Source organism: Muntiacus reevesi, chromosome 20, assembly GCF_963930625.1.
Source record: "Muntiacus reevesi chromosome 20, mMunRee1.1, whole genome shotgun sequence".
Classification (NCBI taxonomy): Eukaryota; Metazoa; Chordata; class Mammalia; order Artiodactyla; family Cervidae; genus Muntiacus; species Muntiacus reevesi.
The window spans coordinates 17,474,507-17,494,289 of record NC_089268.1 but is presented as its reverse complement, the minus strand read 5'-3'; the positions used below and the strand labels follow the sequence as shown (position 1 = coordinate 17,494,289).

The window sequence follows — 19,783 nt, the reverse complement described above, 5'->3', positions numbered from 1 at the left end:
ACCACATGGCTTACGGGGAAAATGCGGCTTGAGACACAATACTCAAATACTTAATGAAGGACACTTTCTTTTAAAAAGATAGTGTTTTTACACATTAAATGGCTAAGAAACACACACTGCAATAAATATGGCCCTTTATCTTGACAAACACCTGAAGTTGGCTGTGGAAGCAGAGGTCGGAAGGATGTGGAAGGCAGGTTGTGACACCAGATGAGGGTGTGGCGCCAACCCACAAGGTGAGCTGGGGGCGTTGGCACAGGTCTGAGGTATGTGCATTTTGTGTATCATCTGGCTTGGCTCAGTGGGGGTAGTTTTTTGCTTTCATCTAGCGTCTCAAGACAAAATTGCATATAAATCAAATTTGCTGTATGACTAAATAGAGTAATTAGGTTGAAACAAACGCATATTTGCAAAAGCAAGTAACAGGGTTCTAGCCAGACGGCCCTGGTCTCTGCCGCAGTGGCAATGAAAGCAGAGAACATGGAAGTGGATGGGTGTGGCTGTGTCCCAATAAAACTTTATTTAGGGACACTGAAATTTAAATTTCAAATAATCTTCACCTATCACAAAATACTCTTGTTTCTTCTCTGCCTCCCCCGACAACCATTTAAGATGTAAAAATCACTTTTCTCTCATGAACTATAAGAAAACAGGCATACACAACCCTGGTTTGCCAACCCCTGGTTGAAAGCTTTCATTGGCTAAGAAAGTTAGAAAGGGAACTGGTCTGGTGGTGACCCAGGGTCTGACCTTTCTCATCCTGAATTTCCACCTCCCTCCAGGTGCTTTCTTCTAGCTCTTCCAACCAATCTGAGACCTTCTCGTGTTTGAACAACCTCTTGGTTGCTGGCATTCTCTCCAAGTAGATTGTGTCAGGGGAAGGCAAAGGCTGTGCCCTCTAGAGGCTGGCAGGGTGGGTAGAGCCTAGAGAAGACTCGTAGAATAAGGTGGGGGAGGTGTGTGGCTCCCATGTAATTAGGTAAGAATCCACTGCTACGCATGAGAGGGAAGCAGTGCTTGCTTCCAGCGAAACAAGGAAAGCAAAGACCTCCATCCATCACATCAAAACACTGAGGTTCAATAAACACCTGCCTTTTGTCTTTATCCACCTCCCAGCGACCTGCCACAACAGCCGGAGAGAAAGGACCCATTCCGACCCTCGCTGGGACCTGGGAGTGCTGGCTGTGGGACCTCAAGTCAGGTCCCAGAACTGAGCAGGGATGCAGACCTAGTGTGCAAGAGGGAACCAGCCCTCCTCAGGCCCCCCTGTTGAGAACTGGGGAGTCAGAGGTCCGAGACCTGTATTGGCCCTGATCCGGGTCTTCAGCTGTCAAGGCTTGGAGCCACCTCCAGTCACCAGCAGGGATCCTGGAGTACTTCCACGCTCCGCAGACCCGGACAAGCGCTGCATCCTCACTCCATGGTGACGGGAACATCTTCTACATCTCGGGGGATGGCACTCTGCAACTCACGCCTGATCTCTGGGGACAGCTGCGGGTGGGGCTGCAGCCGAAGCAGTTCCAGTAGGGCCTCCTTCTGCTCCGAGGCCAGGTCGGCCTTGTAGCGCTGGACCAGGGTCAGGAGGCACTGGTGCCACAGCACGGGCAGCTCCAGCTTCTCCGTCCGGAAGCCCAGGAAGTGGAAGACCAGGGCGTCCAGCACTCGGTAGGGCAGCGCGTACTTCTTGTCCAGCAGCAGCCGCAGGAAGATGCTGTTGGCCCCGCTGTACTCCATCTCAGCGATTTTCAGCATGGCCGCACTAGTTGGGAAGGGAGGCAGGGAAACGCTGGGGGAAAGTTCCTCCTTACCCCCGTCCCGCGCCCCTAAACTCTGCTGTCCCTAAGGGGAAATCTCTGCATTCTTCTCCCCTCCCCTAACTTCCTTGACCTGTTACCAGGGCTACGCTGACTCATGCCAAATCCCCATCTCTGGCTCAGGCTGCTTCTGTCTCAGAGTGTATCCAAATGTCTCCACCCCAACCTACTTTCTTCCCATGTTCCCCATTCTCTCATTCATTCAAATCTTTACTGAGAATGTGCCAGGCTCTGGGACCTTGTTCCCACGGGACTGATGCTCCTGTGGAGTTATCATATACCCATCGACTTAACTGAACTGCAAACCCAAGAGCTTATGCTTGACTCCTTCCCCTCACTGTGCCCCCATCCCACCCCAAGTCCTGGGACTCTGCTATCTGAAGATGGACCGATCTGTGGCTCTGCACCCCCCAAGACTACCTAGAGTGCAGCACGGGGATGGAGCACTTGGTGATGATGCTGCCCACGATGATGGCTTCCCGGAGGGTACAGGTGCCCGACTCGCACAACGGGATCAGGATGCCTGGGGAGGGGCACAGAGGCGCTGTCACTCGCAGTCCAGAGTGAGAGAAAGGAGGTAATGCAGGAGCTCCAGCCCCACCCTTTCTTAATCGCCTCCTGGGTCCCCACCTTTAAACCAGGCTCCAGGCTTGAACAGGGCCTTCTTCAGGGCCATGTAGAGGTGGAAGTTGAGTCGTTTGTACTCAGCAATGTCGTCTCGTACCCGGGGGAGCAGAACGAGGTTATAGAAGCGCTGGGCCATCCGTTCCTTTAGGTTAGAGGCGAAAATCCTAGTGGTTTTGGAAGGAAGAGGGACGATCCCAGGTTACTTGATAGAGCTGGCCCTTCAAATATCACTGTGGATGGTATTTGCATGCAAGAGATCGGATGGTCCGGGGTGGGTGTGTGTAGCTCGCAGGTCAGATTAGAGAGGGAACAGGAGGGGCTGCAAGATGTACCTGAATGGGGTGAATGCTGTCCGTCTTCGGGTGAGCCAGAGCTCTGCAGACAGACAGGAACCAGCTGTTCACCTTCCCCTCTCTATCAGGGGTCCCCTTTACCCTGCTGTGACTAGGGACCTGCACATGCCTGGGGAGCCACAGACTTTTGAGGCCACCCTGACACCGCAGGGTTGTGTCCCTGTAGTTAGGAGCCTCTCCCCTAGAAACTCATCACAGGACGTTCTTAACAGGATCTTGGCCCCAGAACAGGAAACAGGAAAAGCTGGGGAAGTGATGCCATAAAGAAGCACAAGAGAGAGCTCTGGGAGGGAATGTAAAGACAGAGGGAGGGAAAGCCTGTTCTTCCCGCACCCGGCCCTTCCTACAGACCCAAGGCTGCCCCGACCCCCATCAGCCCTACCTCGTGGCCTGGTACATGGCAGCAGCGGTCCAGGCCTCAGGCTCTGTGACGTAGAGGATCTGCTCCCAGTTGGAGAGTGCAGGGATGATCTTAAAGGCCTTGGGCAGTTTCCCACTGCGGTACTTAGACAACACCTGGGCAGGAGAGAACAGAACCCTCATCGTCACTGACGTACACACTGCTTGTCAGGGCCCCATCTGAGTCCCTCTCGTCCATTAACTCACTTAATCCTCACAACCATCCTGTGATGAGGTTCTAGTATCATCCTCATTTTTCAGTGGGGAACTGAGACTAGAGTCGTAAGCTGGGGAGCAGGACCCCTGAGCCCGCCCGCAGCCTACAAGAGATGGGGGCCCCGAGAGCCTTGGTGGGGGTGTCCGGTCACGGCTTGCCTCAGTCCTTACTTACCTCCCGAACCCCTCTGTAGACCTCGAGGACGCGGGGGTCCAGCTGGGGCACAGGGAAGCCTGACACCTCGGACATGACCGTTTCGACTTCCGTCTGCTTCTCAGTTAACTTCTCCATGATGATGTCAGCCAGGGTGCGCCTGGGGGAACAGGAGGGAGGGAGGGGGCGGCAGGGCCGTGTTCTCAGTCTAGGGAGCTCTGGACGCCCCACGCCGTCTATCGAGAGCCCTCATAAACCTGCAACCTTGCTGGGATGCGTGACTGAGGTCTACTCCGCTGGGCCTACCCCCCCAGCAGAGAATCCCTACAGAGCACAAAGGACCCGGCAGTCACTCAGCTGAGGATGGAACTGCATGGAGGGGAGGAATCTGGGTTCTGAAGGCGACTGCTGGGTTCAGGTCGTGGCTCCTCCGCTCCCTGCGTGACCTTGGGCAGGCTACTCTGCCTCTCTAAGCCTCAGCTCCCTCCCCTATAAAACAGGGATGAAAACATACCTACCCGCATAAAGGTAACACATGGAGTAAAACCCTGCTCTGACCTCTTCAGAGTGTCAGACACACCTCAGTGATATACCTGTGATATATTTCTGGGAGCTGGGATCATTAGGGAGAGAGCACGGCATACCCTTTCCCCTGTTTCAATTTATTAAAATTGATGGGGAGAGGTCCAAGATGATGATCTGTTTATCCCAGCCTCCTTACACATCATCTGACTGTGATGATTCACAATCATCATTACATTGGGCTTCGGTACGATAAAGGCATCTTCAGGGGCTGCTGAAGTCTATTTAAAAACCACTCTTTGGAGGGCAGGACTTCCCAGATGTCCCCTTCCACCACAGCACTATAAAGCAACCTATGGCAGAAACCAGACGCACCCTCGTACCATCTGTGCAACAGACGTGGTAACCGACAGGCAGAGGGGTCAGGAAGCCACCCATGGCCTCTCAGCTCTTGAATGGGGGAAAGAGTCAAAGCCTGTCTTTCAAGGTCTGAAGGTCAGGTACTTTACGGTATATACGGCCTCTGACTGCTGAGTCCATGTGGGTCTAGACGGCTATCACCCCTCAAGACTGTCAGGAGCCCCTGTTCCTAGCAGTTTTACTCTTCTGTTGAAAACCATCCTGGCAAGCTTGTCAGAATGAGCTGCCAAAGCAGAGTTACAGGCGCTGAGTGAGAGCCTGAGAGCCTCTCTGGAGAGACCCGCACACGTGCCATGATATCCCCCTCAGATCCTGGGCAGCAGGGCTGGGAAAGGGGCTCAGGCCTGCACTGTGCCCTCAAATACACAGCTGCAGAACTTGCTGTCCAGCCCCTCTTGTCTTTTCATAGCAATGATAGCAACGATACTAATATACTAATGATACTAGCATGCGTGAACCCACAAACAGCCTGAAGAACCAAGAACAGTGTCATGTTCACATCACAGCATCAGAATGAAGTGGCTGAGGGCCCTCATCGGAGATGCCTCTCTCCTGGGCCAAAACCCATGGCCTCTGGAGCCTGACCATAGGAGCTTAAAAACCTGCATGTTTTTGACCCAGCATTTACTGAAGATAAGAATAAATTAGTGGTTCTAATTATTATCTGGGGGATGATTTTGTCCCTTAGGGGACATCTGACAATGTCTGGTGACATTTCTGGTTATCACAGTGTCGGGGAGGGGGTCACTACTGGTATCGAGTGGGTACAGGTCAGGAATGTTGTTTAATAGCCTACACTGCACAGGACAGCCTCCACAGAAGAGAACGATCCAGCCCCAAATACCAGTGGTGCAAGGGCTGGAAAACCCTGGATAAAATGACAGCTAGGGTATGAAAGAGATGTGGCCAAAGAAACCGAGCTTACTGCTAAGAAAACTGAGCATACCAAGACCAAATGCAATGGGACGGATTGCCCAGAGACAGAATAAGGCCTTGCAGCGATGTCACCAGGTAATCCAGGCAGTTCAAAGACAGCTGGACAGAGGGGGAGGAGCTATTTTGAGTCTGCATCATTCTCGTTTAGAGCAGTCCTCAGAGGATGCGCCACTTTTGTCAAGGTGGCTCCCCAAACTGGCAATGCTCAGGCCCTTCCCAGAGATGGGGACTCAAAACTCTGCCAGAACACACGCTTCTCTGCATCTCAAGTTTCTTTCCTACATAGCTGCTACCAGGAGCTGCTCTCCCAAATCCCGGGCCGTGCCAGCTCTACCTGGCAGGAGGGTTCTTGTTCATGAACATCTCAATGGCACGCTCATCCTCGGGGTCCACGACCACCTCTGCCTGGTAGCCCGGCCCTGCCATCGTGGCAGCCTTCTCCAGGGTGGGCCACTCTTCGTCATCTGATCCATCCTGCGGCACTCCTGGACCTGGAAGAGGGAGGTGAAATGGGTGAGCATGGCCAAGCAGTGGGTGAGGAATTCAGAGGTCAACTCAACTGTAACCATTATGGATCATGGTCTGGGCCTCACACATGCTTGTAATAAATGCACGCTACCTTCCAGTCCCCATGGGTGTGCAATCCTGCTTGAGAACCAAAATATACATGTATGAACCAATGAGACAGTGATAGCAGGAAACGAGATAACACACAAAACTGTTACATAACATACATAACCATCTTGACCGTAAGGAGTAGGTACTATTATTACACCCAGTTTCAGATGGGGATGCTGAAGCACAGGAAAGTTGACTGACTTGCCTACCGCAGGCAGTCTGGGTCTAGATTATACATTCACCACCTCTCACTCACACGCATGGTGGGGCTTGATTAGTGTCACAATGTATATCACTGTGACATGTGTATCACAATGCAGAGACGATGTACACCACAGGCACTCAGAAGAGACGATGGATGCTAAGGATGCCTAGGCTCTGGATGGGCAGTGTGAGAGCTGGAGGAGTGTGTTCTAGACCTGGGTACCACTGGCAGGAGGGCTTGTTGGGAAGCCCAAGAGTGTCTGCTAGGAATTCTCTGGTGGCCTAGTGGTTTGGACTCCATGCTTTCACTGCAGGAAGCGAGAAATACAATCCAAGCCATGGTTGGGGAACCAAGATCCCACACGGCCTGAGGTGCAGCACACACACACACACACAATCCCCAGAGATACTGTGTGATAAAAGCTAAATAAGGGGGGAGGGTTACACGTACCAGATGCTCTGTCTCACATGCTAACAACTCCCAGATCTGTACCTGTAGGGTTACGATCTCTCTTTGCTCCAGACCCTAACACCAGCTGCCTCTTGTACAGCTTGTTCATGGATGACCCGCAGGCACTTCAATCTTGGTCTGCCACTCCCTTTCCCTCCTGGGTCTACACTACTCACCGTGTTCCACATCTGAGTAAATGGAACCACCATCCAGTCAGCACTAAGCCAGAACCTAGGCAGCAGGCCTGCCTTGTCCACTGCCCCTGACTCCCAACACCCAATCAACTACCAAGTCCTTTTCCACTGAACCTCACACAATCTCTCTCGAAGCTTTCACAGCCCTGTCAAAGCCTAGGTCAGGATCACCTCTTGTCTAGATTAATTCCACAGTCCCCAAACTGCTCTCCTTAGTCTCTATCTGTTTCCCACTCTTCAGGGCAGCCACTGAGACGTCTGTAGCTTTTGCTCTTATCTACCTCACCATCATTCAGCAAACGCTGAGAGTGTCTACCATATGTGAGGCACTGCTGTGGGTGCCAGCAAACAAGAGGAAAACATTTTGCCCTTACAGAACTTACGTTCTCATGGTGGACACAGACAATGAACTAATACGATATACGTTATGTTTAAAAAAAAAAATGCCACGACCAAGAAATACAGCAGAGTAGAGAAGTTGTGAGTGTGGAGACAGGGGTGATGTGTTGCAATTTTTAATGGAATGGTCAGGATAGGCCTCTCTGAGCAGGTGAAGAAATTAAGGGAGGAAACCAATAGGTGTATGAGGACAGAAGGACCTGCCAGGGTGAAGGCCCTAACTTGCCATGTTTAAGGAACAATAAAGCCTATGTGGATGGACTTGAGTTGATGATACCATCCAACCATCTCATCCTCTGTCGTCTCTTTCCCTTCCTGCCCTCAATCTTTCGCAGCATCAGTCTTTTCCAATGAGTCAGCTCTTCGCATCAGGTGGCCAAAGTATTGCAGTTTCAGCATCAGTCCTTCCAATGAATACTCAGGACTGATTTCCTTTAGAATTGACTGGTTTGATATGGATGGAGAAAAGAGGGCGGTGGGGGAAAACAGTAGGAGAGGTCAGACTGACAACAGGTGCAGATCATACAGGTCTCTGTAGATGAGGTAATCCTCGAGTTGCTGAGCTGAGAGTACACTGTGGTCAACACGGGATACTCGGTAAGCGGCTACTGCAATCATCCAGGTGAGAGAGCACTGTGGTTTGAACAGGATGGTGTTCCAAGATGGTGCCAAGTGATTGGATTCTGGATATATTTTAAAGGTAGAGTCAACAGGACTTCCTAATTGATTAGATATGGAGCAAGAAAGAGACAAGTCTGAGTTTTCTGTCTGGAGCAAATGGAAGGACATCGTGCCATTAATTGCGGTGAAGTGGATTGGGAGTGGAGCAGGTTTGGCAAGATGGTTAGGATTTCTGTTCTGGACATGCTAAATCTGAGATGTTTCTTAGACTTCAAATCAGAGAAGCTGAAGAGAGAGCTGAAATACAAGAATTTGGGTTTCATGGAAGAGACCGAGGCTGGAATATCAACTTGGAAGCAGTTAACAAATAGATAGGATTTAAACCTTGAACCTGATAACAGCACCAGAGAAGTCATCAGAGGCGAAGAGAATAGCTCCAAGGATGGAACCCTATGGCGCTACAATAAGAGGTTGGTGACAAAAGAGGAGTCAGAAGAGGGAGTTCCCTGGTGGCCTAGTATAAGGATTCTGGGCTTTCACTGCTGGGGCTCAGGGTTCAATCCCTGGTGGGGGAACCGAGATCTCACCAGCCAGGCATCGGGAGGCGGAGAATAGGAGCCAGCAAAGAACACTGAGAGGTGCGTGAGTCAGTCGTGTCTGACTCTTTTCGACCCTGTGGACTTTTCCTGACTGTAGTTCGCTAGGCTCCCCTGTCCATGGGATTCTCCAGGTGGGTTGCCATTTCCTTCTCCAGGGGATCTTCCTGACCCAGGGATCGAACCAGCATCTCTTGCATTGGCAGGTGGGTTCTTTACTACTGCATCACTTGGGAAGCCCACTGAGAGGTGAAAAACTAGTAAAACAGGGATGTGAGGTCTTAGAAGCTGAGTACAGATACTGTAGCAAAGAGGCTAGTGTTTGTGAACACTGCTCACAGACAAATGAAAGATGAGAGTTGACAAATAGATTAAGCAACTTGGAGGTCAACACTCTCAGCATAAAAACAAACAAAAAAAATGACCATCTTTTAATTAATCTCTCTCCCTTTCTATTCCTTAAACAATATTGTTCTTTGTGTTCAGAGCACTCCCCACTTTTCAGTTCTCAGCACAAAGATCATGCAATCTAGGAAGCCTGACTCCCAAGACTAATGCTATTGTTATCAGAGAAACTATACTTTATCACGAGTGCATTATTCTAATTGCTTATTTAATTCCCCCTCTCTTGGGCTACATTGTAAGATCCTGTAGTCAAGTATACCTTTATCCTATTTACATTTTTTTACCTAAACCATCTAAACTCCTAGCACGGTGGGATGTGCGTAGTAGACATTCCATGATTACTTACAAAACATAAATAAATGCTAGGAGAACTTAGCGGCCTGAGTAACCACTTCCTGTTGGCCTAACCTCGGGGATGCCTAAAAGAGTGCCACTCTAAGGAGTGGGCGTGGAGGGCTCCGGCAACCCTGAATCTGCCCCAGAGCTGGGTCTCCCACCCCATTACCTTTGTCAAGGCCCTCATGTTTTTTGTTTTTGTTTTTTTTAATTCCAAGTTAGTCCCCTGCCGTACGCCTTTCAGCCGTCCACCCCAGCTACCCACCCTTCTCCTCGTACCGCATCCCCGCCACTCACCCAGCCGCGTGGTGCGCTCCCGCGGCGGCGCGGGCCTGTCCCCGCTCCCATGCTCGGCCTCGAGCTCCTCTTGCTGCTGCCGCGCTTGCTGCAAAATCCGTCGGGTCAGCCGGGGCCCGACGTACTCTTCCTCTTCGTCTCCGGTTCCGCGACCCCGCCGTTTTTCTCGGGCTCCTGCCCGCACCGCCTCCCCAGCCAGGATCTGCTCGGCCAGCGGCGCATGCTTTTCCTGACCCCCGGCCCCGCGGGCCGCCTTGAACTTGGGCATTTTTCGCGAAAACCGGGCCGTAAAGTTTCCCACGTGGGTACGGAGGGGGGAAAAAAAAGCCCTGAGTGCGCTTGCGCAGTAAACACCCAGCATCCAAGAGCCCACCGGAGCTCACAGCGCCCCCTCGCGTCTGGAGGCCGGGTGTGCCAGAAGCCCCGTCCCACCCCCCAAAAAGAGCTCACGGGTCCTGGAGCTGGGTCCTCCCGAATTTAACGTTGGCTTCTCTAAGTGGTTGTAGTCCGAGCTACACTTTCCTAGTTTCCCGGATCCGGGTGGGGGTGGGGGCGGAGTCGGACAGTGACGTCACCGAAGGACCTAGACACGCCCCCATTCCGCCTGAGCGCGTCGACTGGGCGCTGTGTTTTTACGTAAGTTCCGGAGCGCCTCCCTCTGTCGGAGCTCGCTTTAGCGAGGTGGTTTCGCCTCATGTGGGCTGCTGGAGCACACTGCATTTCACTTGTTTGATCCTCCCATCCTCCTGGCCCGACACCATGGGAGTGACTTGGTAGGACTTCAGAGGACTTTGTGGGGCGGGGTTTGGGGGCTTGAAGGCCCCTGGAGCCTCGAATATACCCGGGAGGAGGATCCCGACCAGGGTCCGCAGTCCCCCGGAAGATGAGCAAAATATCCTCGGATTGTGTGGGTGAGGGGGCCACCGTGAGGGCTGCAGAATCTGCAGTCCCTTTTCCTCGGAGATTCGCCCCTTCTTCCTGGAAGGCGGCAGGTAAAAGGGTTTAAGAACCCGTTTAATGGTCGTGTACCTCCTTCCTTTTTTCTTGGTAGAATTTCTTGACCTTGAAGCCCGGGGTAGAACTTTAGGGTTGAAAGTAGGATGTCGGGACTCGGACCCGTCTGCAGGCAGGGCTTGGATGGGTAGGGGATAGGGAACAAGGAGATAGTATCTTTTTTAGGTTTTTGCCTGCCCCTCCCTACAGCCACTAAATTGCAGTTAGATCAGCATGTGTCCGGTTCTAGTTTGGCCCTTGTAAGATCTTGAGTCTGGAGGGAAAAAAGGAGCTGTTGGGAATTAGGAGATAGGAATTCCAGGCACATCACCTCTTCAGGGCCTGTTTCCTATTCTGTTTAATTACACGGTTGGTTTAGTTTCTGTGGACTTATTTCTAACATGTTATAAGTCAGTGTGGCAGGGAAAGGTATGGGCTTAATTCTCTTGGAGTCATTAGTTCCAAAATGCTAGATTTCAGGGCTTTAAAAAATATATGTCTTGAGCATCTCTCCCAGAGAGGACTTAGAGGCCAGGTTATCTGAAGACAGTGGCTCTAGGATTCTCATTTAAGACCCTGTGGGATCTCCTCCTGGTAGCCCAGGTCTTGCAGATTTGTCAGTGTCTGCACATTTGCTTCCTGAAGTTGACATCATGAGCCTCTTTCAAAGTCCTGTACTGTAAGAGGGATGGGAAGAATGGGAATGAAAAGTTTGCTAGGGTCTTTCATGGCAGTCCAGTGGTTAACACTCTACGCTTCCACTACGGGAGGCACCTTCTACTTCAGTGGGCACGGGTTCAACCCCTGATTGGGGAATTAGATCCTGCAGGGCTTTGGCACAACAACAACAAAAAAAAAAAAATTTGCTGCAAAGAGGCGTGAAACCCTGGAAGTACCTGTTCTTTCATTTCAGAATAAGGCACATCATCATCTTTACTTGTTAGTGCTTTTTCTGATGGAGATTAGAGACAGTTTTAGCAACAGTAGGACTCTATTGCTTCATTTAGTTTATTTTGGTTGATCATAAAGCAATGCAGTGTCCCCCAACATTCAGCCACATATGATTGTACTTAAGATTTTTAAAAAGCCAGTCGCACTTGAACTATTATTTATTAATGTCTTGTTTTAATCCTCTTTCTTCTCCATAAAAGTATTTTAACAGACAACTGTATTCCTGTGGAAGCATTCTGGTAGAGTTAAGAGCACAGATGTGGAGCCAGCTTGCCTGGCTTTGACTCTTGGCCACACCACACCAAGCTTTGTGACCTTGTGCGAGTTACTCAACCCCTGTGTACTTCACTTTTCCTCATGGTAACAAAGAGATAATTGTATATCTTATGGGGCTGATGTGAGGATTCAAAGAGTTAGTTCATTGAAAGGTCTTTAGGTACTACCTGGCACATAGTTTTGGTCCTTGGTGATTGTTACCTGCCACTCTGTAAAGGGGGAGCCAGTTTCCCTCACCATAGAAGGAAATCTTGGAAATGACTTTTTGTATTGTTGTTTTGGTTAAATTCGTGTACATGCTGTTGCCTTTCACTTCCAAGGATTAGAAACTTGAGGCTTGCTTTCTCTTTGCTCCCTGGATCCTTAAAACTTTCTGCCTTGATGGAAATGTTCTGTATTAGCACTGCTCCCAGCCATTTGCGGCTGTCAAGCCTTGAAATGTGGCTTTTGCAGCTGAGGAGTTGAGGTTTTAATTTGTTTTATTCATTTAAGTGTAAACAGTCGCATGTGGCTTGTGGCTACTGTGCTGGACAACTTGCATGCAAAGTGTTAAAGAGAGTATTAATAATTGGAATAATAATTCCAAGTTGAGGCTTTCTTCTTGATTTAGTCAAAACTGAAAGAAACGCAGAAGAAATCCCTTTCTCATCGTATGACTGTGTTACTGAACGCTCAGCCTGTGCGCCACCTAAAATCTTCTCTGGAACGTTGGCATGCTTGCCACACTCGGTAAATGGAGGTGCTCTAGGCAGGAAGTTCAAAGCACTGGTATGCGTCCTGAGACCTGCTCTGGTTCTCAGTGGCGTTCTCAGAGACTGTGGGCCTCTGTTTCCTTCTTTTTAAAATGAGAAGTTTCGGGTTAATGGTGTCTATGCACATTCAGGCCCTGATGAGCTATGATTCTGCAGGCTTGTGAATGACTCATTGATGATTTTGGTCCTTTTCCGTCCAGTGTGTCCCAGATGCCCGTGGCTGAGGGCAAGAGTGTCCAGCAGACTGTGGAGCTCCTCACCCGGAAATTGGAGATGCTTGGAGCAGAGAAGCAAGGAACATTTTGTGTGGACTGTGAGACCTACCACACAGCTGCCTCTACCCTGGGCAGCCAAGGTCAGTGAGCGTTGGGCCTGTGGGATGGCTGGAACCTGTTTTCGAGTTAATAGATGTTCATGTTCATTGGAATCTTTCTGCTTTTCTGCTGAGGGTGGTGTTCTTGGATATGTGGTATATGTGTTTCTGAATTCATTAATTTTTCCCTTCATCTCTTAGTCTGGGCCTGTGTTGTAGTCTTTTTGCACTTTTAAAGCACTTTTCATTTCTCAAAGTGTTGATCACTAATTTTCTCAGAATCATCTGGGTTGCTTGTTAGAGGTGCAGATTCCTGGCCCAGCTTACAGACTCACTGGTAATCAGTCATTATCTATATTATAGTAAGTTTCACAGGTGATCTTTATGCACTCCAAAGTTTGAAAAAGTCTCCTTTTAAGCTCAGAAGCCTTTGTATATGATTCTGTTGGAGCTTTAGAATTTGGGGAACTTTCTGTAGAAAAACTTCCTGTTTCCCACACCTCGCCAGTGGCCTTGGCTACCACCTTAGCATAACCTTGATAGATGAATTAACTTTTGTTTTAAATGTATTTCGAATTGAGATGTGTTGTTGCTGGTGGTGGTGGTGGTGGTGGTAGGGAGGTAAAGAGGATCTCCGAATAGGAGCTAGGGAACCTGGGTTCTTTTAGTCTTGGCTCTTCGGTAACTTGACTTTGGATGGTTCCATAGCACAGTGAATAAGCCTAAACCATGGAACCAGGTAACGGAGTCCTGCCTGCCACAACTAACTGCATCTTTAGGTAATTCTGCAGTCTGTGACTGTTTCTGTGCAGGTCAGTTGCCTATTTCCCCAGGGATTTATTCCCTGCCCTGCTCCTATGAACTACATTTGCCCGGCCCCGATTTAGTTCCCTTTGGCCAGTGAAAGGCCCTGGCAAAAATTGGAGGGAGGAGGAAAAAGAGAGACAGCCTCTCTCCCTGTCCCTCTGCTTTGGGCTGTGTCTCTGGCTGTGACTGTGTTTCTTCCTCCTGTTAGGCAACCCTTGTTCCTGGCTCTCAGAAGAGCGAATCTGCCCTTTTTCCTTCCAGCCCTAGGGATGGTAGCGGCTCCCTGTGTTACTAATCTTTGGGTGACCTCACCATTCCATTGGATTTTTCAGTTCTACTAACTCCTGTACGTTGTTCCCTCTATTAAACCCCTTCTACAGAAACTTACCTGTGTGGGCTCTGTTTTTGTACCCTTCCCAGTACAGTTGTCTGCAAAATGAAGATAATTCCAGTATTTATCTCCTAGTTAAATAAGGTAGTACACACAAAGCCCTTCGAACCAAGGTTGTCATGGAATAAATAGCTAATAAATGGTAGGTTCAGAGCTGTACTGAATTTCATGATCAGTGCAATTGCAATGTTATTTGTTTTGGCTGCAGAAGGCAGAATATAAGAATCAAAAGAGAGAACAGTTATGAAAGCATCTGGAAAACAACACTAGTATACAGATATAAGGTGACATGCTACTTCTGTGATACTCCCTGACTTGGGCTCTGTTTTCCTGATCAGACCTTTGCTTTCAAGGAGCTACAGTCTAGTTGGAGAAACAGGTTCTCAGTGGGCAGTGGGGTAGGGTGGAAGGAGGTCAGGACACCTGGATTAGAGTTCCAGTTCTGTCGCTTACCGGCTCTGTGCCTTTAAATCAGAAGTTCTCACACTGTCTAGCTTTAGCATCACCTAGAGGGAGGGCTTGTTATCACACAGATGGATGGGTTCCCCTCTCCTCCCCACCCCCGAAGAGTTTCTGACCCAGTGGGTGTGGGATGGGGTGGAGAATATAAATTTCTAACAGATTCCCAGGTAGTGATGTGGGGTGCTGGCTGGTCAGGGACCAAAAGCTTTTCAGAATTTTTTCAAGAGAGTAAAAACACTTCCAGACTCCTGTAATATGAATTAAGTATGTAATCACAGTGAGTCTGCACAAGAACAGAATGACAGATTGGCTTTGGTATCTTTATTGGAGGATTAAAATGTTTGGAACTAGGCTTCCCAGGTGAAAGGTGTGAATATGCAGCGGGCAGTTGGGAGGATGTGGGGCGAGGTTGGTGCAGAGCTGATTGCGTTCAGACAGTGGTAGCACAGTGGAGGCCTGCATAGAGGCCACATCACCCACCACCTGTCTCTGCACCCATTCCATTGCTGCACTTTCATCCCTGCCTGAATCCTACCCTCTCTTCGTATCTTACTTCAGATCCTATTTTTTCCATGAAGGTTCTTCCAACTGACTCTTGCCGCTTTGACCACTTCCTTCCCTGAAGTCTTTCCTTCCTTCCAAAGACTGCTGGTCTATCATCAGGCACACACTTTGGTTTCATGGTCTTTTAAAAAGTTTTCCACCTATCTTCAATGAAAGTGAAAGTCACTCAGTCGTGTCTGACTCTTTGCAACCCCATGGACTATACAGTTCATGGAATTCTCTAGGCCAGAATACTGGAGTGGGGAGTTGTTCCTTTCTCCAGGCGATCTTCCCAGCCCAGGAATTGAACCCAGGTCTCCTGCATTGCAGGCAGATTCTTCACCAGCTGAGCCTCAAGGGAAGTCCAAGAATACTGGAGTGGGTAGCATATCCCTTCTCTAGCGGATCTTCCCGATCCAGGAATTGAACAGGGGTCTCCTGAACTGCAGGCGGATTCTTTACCAACTGAGCTATCAGGGAAGGACAATAACAGTCTTCAGTGAGATTGTCAGCTTCTTGAGGCCAGGGGCTAAGTCCTCTACTTAACATGCCTCTTTAGCCCTAGCACAGTGTCGGGGCTAGTTTAAGGACTTGGAAAACTCACTTCCCAGGCACTAGAACCGGTGAGCTGGGATTTAAAACTGGATCTTCTGATCTAGATTCCAAGTTCTTTCTGCTACAGTTGTACCGCTTGCTTCCTAAGTCGGCTAGATGTCTTAAAATTCTCCAAAGGTCCCATGTTGTCTTTAGGGTGAAGTCTAAACTTGGGCACAGAAGACACGGCTCTGGCCTCCCATCCAGCCTCGTGTTCAGATTCTCCCCTGTGCTGCTTCTGTGGGGCCATTTCCTCTGTTTCAAAAAGGGAGGAGGCCAAGGAAGGGAGTGATGGGCCAAGAAGAGAGCAGCTGCTTTGTGTGGTGTGCTCAAATGCTGTTACTTTTATTTTCCTTGTTATGTAATATATGACTATACAGAAGACCATATGTAAATCTTGTGTGAGTTATTAATCATCATCGTTAATCATCCATCTGTGCATCACTCAACTTAAGAGTTAAACCAGGGACTTCCCTGGTGGTCCAGTGGTTAAGATTCTGTGCTTCTATTGCAGGGGGTGCAGGTTAGATCCCTGGCCAGGGAAATCCCACATGCTGTATGGTGTGGCTAAAACAAAAAAGAGCAAGAGAGAAGAAAATAGAAACTAAAAACCAAAATGCATAATGACCAGGATGCAAAAATGCAGGGTTGACTACAAATAATGAGGTGCAAAACTTACTCCCAACTATCAGAAATAAATATAAAAGCTGGGGAAAAAAAGTGAATTAAACCATTATCTGGACCGTCAAAAGTTCCAGTGTGCCCATCACCTTTTTCTGTAGATCAGGTGGGTTCTGCCACTTGCTGCCTGGCTGCTGGTCCTCTCTGGAAAAGGCTGTTGGTGAGGGCTTTCCCTCCTCCGCCCTCCAGGACTGCTGGGGCGATGCTGGATTGTCTCCTGGCTCCGTTCAGCACTTTGGCCTCTACTCCGGGATGTGCTGAGGAAGGTCTTGTCGCTGAGCAGGATCTCCATCCCTTGCAGGTCAGACCGGGAAGCTGATGTATGTGATGCACAATTCCGAGTACCCTTTGAGCTGCTTCGCCCTCTTTGAGAATGGCCCTTGCCTGGTTGCTGACACCAACTTTGACGTGCTCATGGTGAAACTCAAGGGCTTTTTCCAGAGTGCCAAGGCCAGCAAGATCGAGACCCGGGGCACCCGTTACCAGTACTGTGACTTCCTAGTGAAGGTGGGCACGGTCACAATGGGGCCCAGTGCCCGAGGCATCTCCGTGGAGGTAAGACCTCGGTGAACTAGAGCAGATGTGGTGCAGGGCCTGGCTCTGCAGATTCCCGCGACCCTGAATGCAGGCAGAGGAGTCTGCCTCCCTGATTCCTGTCTGCAGAGCAGCTGCGCTTCCTTACCCTGCATTTTCTCTCCTTTCTTTAATCACTTAGGGATGCTCTAGGCCAGGATGGGAATGGGGAGCTGGATTCACAGCAGGTAGAAAGCTTAGGAAGGCTGGCTTGCTGGAGAAGAGGAGGGGTGGTCAAGGAGGGGCAGGTAAACTATTACACAGAGGGACCACTCAAAGTTTTGAAGCAAAGATGTGCCTTTCCCTTTGACATGCTCTCTACTTTCTTTCATGGTATGTGTGATGATTTCATCTATGACATATATTGAAAATGACAAAGATGGAGTGTGACAGTAGCTGGCTTTGGGACCAGTGAGAGTCTGCACCATCTACCACAGTTCCAGCACTGTGTGAGATTTAAAAAAAAAAGAATAAACTACAGGGCCTTCCTTTTGAACATTTATGACTTAGTAAGAGAGCCAGGCCCAAACATGCGAGCTGTTTTTGAAGTTAGTCTGTAAGAAATGCCATAAAGGCAGCACAGATTGCTCTGGGAGTTCAGGGCAGAGAGCACTGCTGACTCAGAGGACTGTGATACCTCCTGCAGGAGTAGCCTTTAAGGAGGGATTTAAAATGTGGAGACCTGGGGATAGATAAGTCCTCAAAAGCAGCACAGGTGGAGAAGAGGGCGTTAGTGGTCATAACTACTGAGACACTCTGGGACCTCTAGAGCTGAGATGTCCTGACTCAATTCATAACACACAGAGAATTTGCCAGGACCCACGGGGAACCCACTGTTTGTTTATCCTCCATGTTTTCTACTTTGTAGCACAAACGCACCCGGCAGTTTCTTTACTTATTTCTCCTTGTAGTTGCTAGTAATTTCCCCTGCCATCTCTCCAGTGAAAAACTGGGAGAGGAGAAAGAGCAAGCCTAAGATCTGTATCCTTCAGCCCCTGTCACATGAGTTGGGAAATTATTTCTTAGGGTCAGAGCCCAGGTTGTATCTACCTTGGGAGTAACGGTTGGTCTTGAAGTCACTTATGGGCCTATGTGGCTACTTTGCCCTCTTGTCAATTCCCCCAACTCACACACACTAACAGACTCTCCTGCTCTTCGTTTTCTCTCATAAATTTTTCCGAGCTGTCCATGAATCTACACCCATCATAGCTGGGACTATAAAGTTCAGAGATAATTTGAAGGGACTGAGCTGTGCTTCTGGGTCTTGTGCGTAGGGCTGTGTGTTGATAATCCCAAGCTGAGAATGTTTGAGCTTAAAGGGTACAGTGCTGAGGGTTTCAAATTCCTGGTGTTTGAGCTGGATATTTCCTGCAGGGCAGTTGTGGGTTGGAAGGTGTGTGTCGTGGTCTCCAGGTTGGGGAAGATGGATGCAGAGGGCAGACGACCTGTCCTTGCCCTCACTCACCCTCCATCTCCCTTCTCTTGGTCCCCAGGTGGAGTATGGCCCCTGTGTGGTAGCTAGCGACTGCTGGAGCCTGTTGCTGGAGTTCCTGCAGAGCTTTCTAGGCAGCCACACCCCAGGGGCACCCGCAGTGTTTGGGAACAGACATGATGCGGTCTACAGCCCAGCGGACACCATGGTCCAGTACATGGAACTCTTCAACAAGATCCGCAAGCAGCAGCAGGTGCCGGTGGCGGGGATTCGTTAGTGACTGGCAGCTGCTGGGCTGAGCTCTGTCACCGGGGGGCGGGGGGAGGGCGGGAGTGTCACAGAAGGAGCAGGCGCTGCACCCTCAGGCCTCAGGACCCTGGACATCCTGGGCAGACGGCAAGGTGTCCCTCCCTGTCTAGTTCCCAGCTGTGGCTTTTGTTCTTGGGCGCTGGACTCCCCTCCACTGACCCTCACACACAGTCCCTCCTGCGCCTCCCCCGCCACAGCTGTTTTGGCCCCCGCCTTGCTGGGCTTGGCCTGTCCTCAGGAACAGTGATTATCCAGAGCGGAGATGTCTGGAGCTCTCCTGCTTTAGGGGAAAAGGTCAGATGGGGGTCCTGCTGAGTGTCGGTGGGAAGGCAGTCTGTGTCACCAGCTCCTGAGGACTTGGTCCAGGTCCACAGTGGACTGTGTTGCCTTTGGGCTGCGCTCAGAGGATGTGACTGGGCCTTTCCTGGGGAAGGAGCAAGAGGCCAGGCTTATTTGATGGCTGTCATTTTCTGACCTGTTTGCTGAGGTAAATCGTGAGTTCAGTTTTCTCGGGTGTTGCCTGAGTCCTCTGAAGTCTCTGGTCTGGCCATCTTTCCCTTCTGTAGTGAATGATACTAAAGCACAGGCTAAGCGGCTATAAGGAGAACCTAAAGTACAGAGGCTCTTAGGAGTTTATTTTTCTCTTCTCTAATAGTACAGAGGGAATTAGATAGTCCAGGGCAGACTTAACTCCACAGGGTCATCAGGAACTTGGTTTCCTTTGACCTTGCTGTTCAGCCACCCCTGGGGTGTTGTCCTTGGGCGACTCAGAGCATCATCAGCTACATGTCCAGTTCCCCTGGGGTAAGACAGAGAGAACAGTTTTCTTTTATAAAGGCCATGATCTGGAGTTGCTCCAGTCACTCTGGCTACACCTGGCTAAGAGGAGCTCTGGGACAGAGAGCCTCTTATTTGGGTGGTCATGTGCCCAGTTAAAATGCCAGGGGTTCTGTGACTGAAAGGTGAAGGAGAAAATGGCTGTGGGGGCCCAGTTAGTAGCCTCTGCTCCAGGGAGCTCAATGGACGTGCCCAAGACTGTGCTTGCTATTTTGCAAAGAGCAGCCTGTAAGTAAGCCATTTGTTTCTGAGTTGGATTGGGATGGGGCTGATGTCAGAGCCACCTTAGCTGGATTATTCACATGGG

At 49.9% G+C, this 19,783-nt stretch overlaps 2 protein-coding genes across 3 annotated transcripts in view; one reads left to right on the top strand and one right to left on the bottom strand.

The window, feature by feature from the left end:
* Positions 1 to 50: 50 nt before the first annotated feature.
* On the bottom strand, positions 51 to 10,087 carry BYSL (bystin like). Its single transcript, XM_065912292.1, has 7 exons — positions 9,563 to 10,087; positions 5,776 to 5,932; positions 3,585 to 3,723; positions 3,177 to 3,310; positions 2,445 to 2,605; positions 2,235 to 2,337; positions 51 to 1,759 (listed from the first exon to the last, which is right to left on the bottom strand). The coding sequence occupies exons 1-7, from the start codon at positions 9,921 to 9,923 to the stop codon at positions 1,414 to 1,416; spliced, it is 1,401 nt and encodes a 466-aa protein (XP_065768364.1). The 5' UTR covers positions 9,924 to 10,087; the 3' UTR covers positions 51 to 1,413.
* A 128-nt stretch (positions 10,088 to 10,215) lies between these two features.
* MED20 (mediator complex subunit 20) overlaps positions 10,216 to 19,783 on the top strand; it is a 70,730-nt gene continuing 61,162 nt past the window's right edge. For both annotated transcript variants that reach the window (XM_065913357.1, XM_065913356.1), the window contains exons 1-4: positions 10,216 to 10,335; positions 12,735 to 12,889; positions 16,627 to 16,880; positions 18,392 to 18,583. In XM_065913357.1, the coding sequence (XP_065769429.1) occupies positions 10,322 to 10,335; positions 12,735 to 12,889; positions 16,627 to 16,880; positions 18,392 to 18,583 (615 nt within the window). In that variant the 5' untranslated portion in view covers positions 10,216 to 10,321. The remainder of the gene's footprint in view (positions 10,336 to 12,734; positions 12,890 to 16,626; positions 16,881 to 18,391; positions 18,584 to 19,783) is intronic.